The 8,835-nt window shown below is 39.9% G+C and overlaps 1 protein-coding gene across 1 annotated transcript in view; it reads right to left on the minus strand.

The window, feature by feature from the left end:
• Window positions 1-318: 318 nt before the first annotated feature.
• Window positions 319-8,835, minus strand: part of LOC103210336 (cystatin-8) — a 26,177-nt gene continuing 17,660 nt past the window's right edge. Inside the window, 2 exon segments of the mRNA XM_007956257.1 lie at window positions 319-402; window positions 6,810-6,923. Of these exon segments, the coding sequence (XP_007954448.1) occupies window positions 319-402; window positions 6,810-6,923 (198 nt within the window).

Genomic DNA, 8,835 nt, shown 5'->3' on the forward strand with positions numbered 1-8,835 from the left:
AAGAGGAGTCGTGCTCAGATCTGCAGTGGGGAATGAAATCAGACCTTTATGCCATTCTTTGTAACTGTTAACAAACATATATGGTAGTAGACAATCAAGATGACAACAGGTGAGTGACCCCTCTCTTCTTGATTACAGGAAATAGGAACTGGACATCCTCATGTTTCATCACCACATAATATGAAACTAGAAACAAAAAGCAAGCAGAGAGGAAGGTGTGAGTACACTGCATTGGAATGATTGTGCATGCCATTGTCCTTTTTTTTCAAATAAAAAGACAGAGTCAAGGGTTGTGGGGTAGGTACATGGCACAACCTGCTAGGTATCCACACAGTGTCTCTTCATCACTGTGAACTCGCCTTTCCAGGGAAGTGCTCCTACCAGAAAGCTGCAAATTAATTTCTGAAAAAGACAAGGACAACAGCAAAAATCAATGTGACAGGATAAAAAGAAAAGAAATGTCCTATTGCTAAGTTTAGGCTTAGCAATGTGCTCTAAGATGTGTTATGATCCATCAAGAACGTCCCCAGCAGTACACTGAGCTGAGAGCTTCAGACTTTTAGAGCCATTGTCAGCAATTACAGAGGGACTTTTGTTCAATTGCTAATCATAGATTGACAACAAACACTAAAAAATGATTTTTTTTTGTGGGAGATTAGATGTAAATTTAATTTTACTTTCAAATATCTTTAATATTTTCTGTAATGTAAACAAAGGAATTCTATGTCAGATATAGGCAAATGTATGTTATTTTAATAATTAAATAATCCCTTTTGTAAAAGCAATTTAGACATTTTAAGGTCCTAATATAGAAGGAGGGAGCTCTGGTGGCATAGTGCTTAAGGCATTTGACTACTAACCAGAAGGCTGTCGGTTCAAACACACCAGCCACTCCTCAGAAGAAAGGTTGGGTAATCTACTTCTGTAGAGATATCGCCTCAGAAACCCAAGGAGGGGTCGCTATGAGTCAGATCCAACTCGACAGCAGGTTTTTTTTTTTTTTTTTTAATGTAGAAGGAAAGGAGCTCTGGTGGCTCAGTGATTAAAGTTTTTGGCTGCTAACCAAAAGGTGAGTGGTTCAAATCCACCAAATGCTCTGTGGGAGAAAGATGTGGCAGTTAGCTTCCTTAAAGATTTCTAGCCTTGAAAACTCTATGGGGCAGTTTTATTTTGTCCTATAGAGTTATTACGAGTCAGAATTTACTCATTGGCTGTGGTTTTGTTTTTCAGGAACACAGAAGGAAGCCTTTCTCTCCCTTTCAAAACATCACTGAAATAAAAAATGAAGTATTTTGTGTGGAGAGGATAGATAGGGAGACAGAGAGACAGACAGATAGATAGGTAAAAGTACTGAAAAAAAAGCTAACAGCATCTTAAATAGACTGGAGTCATTGAGGCACTTCCAGGAGCATGTATGTATAAGTGTGTGCATGTATGTATATTTATGCACATGTACATGTGCACTATTGTGAATGCTGATGTATGTGCATGTATATGTGAGTGTGTTGTGAATGTGTGCATATTTATGTGTGTGCACATGTGTTGTGTGTGCACATGTGCATTTACCATGTGCTCCAAGTGATTATTAACATCAGAGATGTTTGATAGTACTCAATATATGTTGTTGCTGTTGTTATATGCCATCGAGTCGGACCCAACTCATAGCGACCCCTCCTTGGGTTTCCGAGGCAGTATCACTAAGGAAGTAGATTGCCCTATCTTCCTTCTGAGGAGTGGCTGGTGGGTTTGAACCACCAACCTTCTAGTTAGCAGTCAAGTGCCTTAGGCACTATGCTACTAGAGTTCCCACTCAATATATATAAAAGCAAAATTCCTAAATAAAATTGTAACATACAGAATTACACTCTATTATAAAAGAAAAATATTCCAGAAAAGTAAAAATGTTTCAACATTAATAACCCATTGTTGTCATGTCAATTCTGACTCAAAGTAACCGTGTAGGACAGAGTAGAACTGCCACATAGGGTGTCCAAGGCTGTCATCTTTAAGGAAGCCAACTGCCACAGCTTTCTCCCGTGAAGCAGCTGGTGAGTTCCAAACACCAACCTGTCAATTAGCAACTGAGTGCGTCATGACTGCATCAGGAAAGTTCCTTCTGGCTCAGCATCAGGGAAACTATTATTTTAATTGATTCACTAGTAGGTCAAACTTGGTATATCCTGAAAGAATACTTAATAGAGCATTCTCTCTTAATTAAAAAAAGATAAGAAAAGAAAAGAAAAACTCTTGGTAAAAAGAGAATCAGAGAAACTTTGGAAATCAACACTTGATATGGTATTAATAAGATAATATAAATACTGGAGACATTCCTTTCGAACTAGGGAACAAAATATGCCCAGTCTTATTACCTTTCAACATTATTCCAAAGACTTAGATAAAAGAAACAGAGTTTTCACTATTGGTAGATATGCACATGCACCTTAGAAACCAAGAGACTCTTCAGGAACCTACAGAGTGGGCTTCTTGGGGCTAGAACCAAAACAAACAGGCAAAAAGCAACTACTTCACTATAATCACAAAGAGTCCAGTAGAAAATATGAAAAACAATGAAACTTCAAATAACAGTAAAATATAGGACAATATAGCATAAATACAAATGATCAACTGCTCCCTGCTTATCTATTTGTCCTGATAGTATCTACTATTAACTTGAAATGATAGAACTTGTTTAATATTAGCATAAGGAAGCTGTTTTAATCAAACATGACAGGTGTGCACTCTGTTAATTATAGCTCGCAATTAATGTCCTTCATCATGCAGTATATAAACCAGTTCTCTTCCAGGCCAGCAATGACAGCATCATCTAGGAACTTGCTAAAAATGCAAATTCTTGGACACAACTCAGATTTAGTGAATCAGAAACTCCACAGGTGGGGCCCAGACCTCTGGGTTTTATCAAAGCTTCCAAGTGAATCTGATGCCTGTTCAAGTTGAAGACCATCAGTTTAAAGAAAAGAGCATAGGCACACTGAAGTTCTCTGATGGACAAAACTGCAGAAGCTGAGTCCTTCTTCCATCTTGGACTAAGCAACTGTCAGAGTGAACAATCTGGGGCTCTCTCTCACCTCTGAGATCAAGCAATGCAGGCTTGAGGCTAAAGCCTCTGGGCCCAGTCAGCGCTTTTTGAGCTGTTTCCTGACCCACATGCAAACCCTGAATAAGCCCAGTAAGATTCATGTATGTGACCACATATGACCACAAGAACACTATTGATCTAGTCAATGCTGAGCCTTCAGCACTGGGAATAGCACCTGGCACAAAACAGGGTTCATAAATTTTTATGAGAGGATGAGTAAATGAATACATCCTTTGTGTCTCCCCAATGATGAGCAACCATGGGGCCAGTGAGTTCTAGTTCAGGTCCAAGGGGAAAGACAGGCAGTTCACAAATAGTGGCAAGCCTTCCTATATCAAAACCCAAATTCAATGGAACCATTGCTCTCAGCTTGTCAAAGATAATTAAAAAATGGTTGCAGCAGCACCTCAATAACAAAAAGACAAATAATCTAATTTAAAAATGGGCAGAAGACATAAATAGACACTTCATCAAGGGGGATGTTCAGGCAGCCAACATATGAAGAAATGTTCATGATCATTAGCCATTAGAGAGATGCAAATCAAAACAAAAATGAGATACCATCTTGCCCCAGCACTAGTAGCAAAGTTGAACAAATGCTGGTGAGGATGCAGAGAGATTGAGACTCTCATACACTGCTGGTGGGACTATAAAGTGGTACAACCACTGTGGAAAGCAGTATGGCGATTCCATAAAAAGTTAGAATTAGAAATACCATTTGACCTAGTCATTCCATTATTAGGTATATATCCTAAAGAAGCGAGAGCCAGGACAAGAACAGACATATGCTCGCCCATGTTCATCGCAGCACTATTTACAGTAGCAAAAAGATGGAAACAGCCTAGGTGTCCATCAACTGAGGAATGGATAACCAAACTGTGGTACATATATGTAATGGAATACTATGCAACCCTAAAGCATAACGTAGAATCTGCAAAACACCACATAATGTGCATGAACTTGGAAGACATTATGCTGAGTGAAATAATAACAGAAGGACAAATATTATATTAGTCCATTATTGTAAAAGTCAAGGAAAGATTTATCTATGGAAGGAAATTTTCTTTGTTGGTTACCAGGGGTGGGAAGGGAAGGGAAGGAACACTTTTAGATAGGTAGAGATAAGTATTGATTTGGGTGAAGAGAACAGCAATGTACCAAATGTGAATGATCAACATGTTGGCATTGAGGAAGAGGAAGACATAGAGAGGTACACTGGAGGTGAAGACAACAAAGATGAACACTTTTACACATACAGTACTGCATTGTCAGTGAAGGTAAACATGGGTATATGGGTGGATAGATGGGTGGACAGGCTGAACTGTTATGTATGTCTATGCAGCAGGGAGTGTACCCAAGACCATGTATAGGGTTGGCAGACAATAGTTCTACAAGTGTATTTGTATGTTCTGTAAGAATTCCCAGGTGTATAGTAGAGCTGACAAGGGACAATGTTATAGTCACTTCTTGGTCACAGCCAGCTACCCAGAGGGAACGAGTAGTTGAACCTGTGGGCTCGGGACCATAGTCGCAGGGGACATCAAGCTCAATTGGCGTAACATACTACACAAAACATCGTTCCACATGCTACTTTGACGAGTAGCAACTGGGATCTTAAAAGCTTACAAGCAGCCATCTTGATGCAATGATGGGTCTCTCCTCATCCAGAGCAAAGAAGAACAAGGAAAAGCAAAGGATTCATGGAAACAGTTAGTCCAAGTGACTGGTACACCATGCAATCTTCAGCCTATACGACTATGAGACCAAAAGAACTAGATGGTGCCAGGCTGCCACTGACAACCACTCAGAGGGGATCTATGTAGGAGATCCTGGATAGAGAGGGAGAACAATGTGGAACAAAACTCAAAATCATTTTGGGGAAAAAAAGGGCAGGGGACAAGGTTTGCTGGTATGATAGAGCCTGGTAGAGCCACTGAGACTATGTCCCCTAGCTGCCCTTCAGGTCTGGAATTGAATCCACACCTGTGGCTTCCAGCCAAATAGAAGACAGGCATATGAGTTGAACATTTACCTGAGGTAGATATACACCTTGGAGAGAATAATCATGGGAGAATAGAAGGCTATGTTTGTACAGGGAGACAACTCAGGGGGCAGGAATGCATGGAGGGAAAGACAGAGGGAAGAGGTAACTAAGTGGGAGGGGAGCTGTGGCATTGTGGTAAATTGTAGTCAATGTCATGAGACAAAGTGTATGTGAACCACTGTATGGAAAGTGAATTTGCTCTATAAACTTTTACCCAAATCACAATTTAAAAAAATGATTGCATCAGTTTATGGACAGGGAACTGCCAGAGATTTAAGCTGGATTCAGAAGAGGACTTGGAACAAGAGGTATCTTTACTGATGTTAGAATAATCTTGACTGAAAGCAAAGAACATCAGAAAGATGTTTACTTGTGTTTTATCACCTATGCAAAGGAATTTGATTGCATAGATCAAAACAAATTATCGATAACATTGTGCAGAGTGGGAACTGAAGAACATTTAATTGTGTTCATGAGGAACCTGTACGTAGACCAAGAAGTTGTCGTTCAAATAGAACAAGGGGATGGTTTAAAATCAGGGAAGGTGTGTGTCAGGGTTGTTTCTTTTCACTATACTTATTCAATCTGTATGCTAGCAAATAATCTGAAAAACTGGACTATATGAAGAAGAATACTGCATCAGGATTAGGAGAAAGACTCATTAACAACATGCAACATGCAGATGACACAACCTTGCTTGCTGAAAGTGAAGAAGACTTGAAGCACTTACTGATGAAGATTAAAGACTACAGCCTTCAGTATGGATTACATATCAACATAGAGAAAACAGAAATCCTTGCAATTGTACCAACATCATGATAAATGGAGAAATGCTTAAAGTTGTCAAGATTTCATTTTACTTGGATTCACAATTATCACCCGTGGAAACAGAAGTCAAGAAATCAAATGAGGTATTGCAGTGGACATCTGCTGCAAAAGAGCTCTTTTAAAGTGCTAATGAGCAAAGGCATTACTTTGAAGATGAAGGTGCACCTAACCCAAGCCATGGCATTTTCATCATCCTCTTCAATAGCCATGTGAAAACTGGATAGTAAATAAGAAAGCCTTCAGAAAAATTGATGCATTTAAACTGTGGTGTTGGCAAAGAATAGTGAATGTACCATGGATTGCTTGAAAAAGGAACAAATCTGTCTTGGAGGAAGTACAACAGGAATGCTCCTTAGCAGTGAGAGTAGCTAGACTTTATCCGGTATTTTGGTCAAGTTATCAGAGGGGACTAGTTCCTGAGAAGGAATCATGCTTGGTAAAATAGAGAATCAGTGAGAATGGGAAAGGCCCTTAATGAGATGGGTTGATACAGTGACTACGATGGGCTAAAGCATGACAATGATTGTGAGGATAGCGTAGGACTGGGCAGTACTTCCTTCTGTTGTACATAGGGTTGATATGAATTGGAACCCAGTCAGTGACAGGAAACAACAAAAACTTGCTCTCTGGGTAATCTTTGTCATGTCCTGTCCCTGGCACAAAGAATAGGAGAAGGCTCTGAACATCCCAACATTTTTTGTTTGTTCCCACACCTTTCACTCTAAGTCACAGGATCGACCTCAAAGAGAAGTCTAGGTATGTTGTCTGGGTGCTTCTGGTGTTTCTGTGTCTGGGACTCAGAGAAGTCAAGCTTTCACTGACAGATGGTTTGCCACCTACCTTTCCCAGTTTGTAGTTTTCTTGAATTACACAGTTTTCATTGTTGTTTAATGGTTTCTTGCAGGTGTTGCGGGCAATTTCCACATTAATAAAGTATTCCATTTAATCTGTTACCTGTTGGTTAGCAATCATGCAATTTTATTCAAGAATAAAGTTTTAACAAACACTAAAATTATCACTCTTACACACATTATCTTCCTCTTTACTTCCTCCCCTTAACTTCTCCCTCCTCTCTTCCTCTTTACTGCTCCCCTTTCCCTATCTTTCTCTCTCCAGATATATCTTAAGGGGAAGGAAAGTAATACCCATTGCTTTGAGTCTGTTGCTTGTTGAGACCAGGTAAGGATACAGCGGCCACTACATGGAGCTGGACACTTGGGGAAAAGGCTCCATTCTAGTGCAGGGCTTCATCACCTCAGTTCCCACCCACTGCCTTAGCATGGCAAGAACTTGTCTTATTCTCTGTTGAGTCTTTAGTGAGCAAAGCAACGATGGGTATAGTAAGAGTCAGTGTTTGCTGAATCCCTTAATGATTAAGTAACAGTTTAAATTAGGCTACTTGTGATATCCATTTAAATATTTCATCTAGGTTTAAAAGATTATAGTAGGAAATGAAAGGGGTGCATGAGGGTCATTCAGAATAATTAATACAAGATTTTGTTCTCCACTGAGGAAGTCTGTGGTGAAGGTGGGTCCAAAGGATCATCTTGGCTCCTCTTGGAACATTCTAGAATGCATCTGCAGAGACATTGGAGAAAAACAGCTACCTCCATGGTGTCTGATATTCATGTTTACTCTGCAGACTTCTGAAAATTATGTCACATAAAGGTCTTTCCCCATTTTGCATATCCAGCTACATTTACTTCTGAGTATTCTGCAATGTTTTCTCCTTATTTTGTGTGTGCTACAAGGAATGTGATCACTTTTTAGATGATGCGAAGATAGATAGACAAAAGGTTTTCCAGTCATCTCAAGCCGGTGACAGAAAAGCTGTTGATGTTCACATATGTCTTTAGTTGCTAATTTACCATCCTCTTACATTAATTTATAGAAAACTACTACACTACTATACTACACTTCTTTTGGAACAGAGTGTAAGGACAATCAGAAGGTTATGGGATGATTGAGCCTTCTCTCACTCCTTGTTTTTCTTTTGTAGGTACTCATTTGGCTGGACAGAACCAGACTATTTCAACACACTCAGCTACTAAGCAGCCAAGGAAACAACCAGTGCACAAATTAACGGCAGATACTTCCTAAGTAATAATAACTGACAAATTATACACATGGCAATGATTCTGGGATTGTAGAGTCAGAGACCTCATAGTCAGAGGGATCTAAAATTGACCAATTTGGTTGTCCGTCAGCCACCCAACCACCCACCACAAGTGTGATCCTTCACCTTGGATGTGTTGACATGTGTCTTCACCTGGCTAAAAGGGGAGGGGCAGATCTGGACAGGGAAATCCAGAGGCACTTTGTCCAGCACAGAGCAGCTAGCCTCTCTGTGAACACACCCCACACCTCAGGTACTAGAATGGTCTACCCAAAGAGATGCACAGGGAGCAAGCAGACTTTCCAAGAGTCTTTTGAATGTCTGAAGGACCCAAATATTTCCATTTCTATGGGATTGTGGTAGACAATCCCATAAAAGATATCCATGTCTTTAAGCCTGGAACCTGTGAGCATGTTATGACACATGACAAAAGGGACTTTGCAGATTGGACTAAATTAAGGATCTTAAAAGAGGATAATTATCCTGGCTTATTGAGTGGTTTCATTGTAATCAAAAGGCCTTTCCAAGAGGGAGGAAGAAAGATCAGAGACAGAGAAGGAGATGTCCAATCAGATACAGGAATGCTTGGCAAATAGCTCAATTCATGGTATGAGAGTGTTATGAAATTTTTTCACCTTAAAAAATAGAAATTGGGGGGTTCCGGCAAGATGGCGGACTAGGCAGAAGGATTGCACAGACCCTCTTCAACAAAGAAAAGGGAAACCAATTAACACAGACACAGAAGATAAT

Source organism: Orycteropus afer, unplaced genomic scaffold (genome assembly GCF_000298275.1).
Source record: "Orycteropus afer afer isolate SDZICR_OR568_19922 unplaced genomic scaffold, OryAfe1.0 scaffold00594, whole genome shotgun sequence".
Taxonomy (NCBI): Eukaryota; Metazoa; Chordata; class Mammalia; order Tubulidentata; family Orycteropodidae; genus Orycteropus; species Orycteropus afer.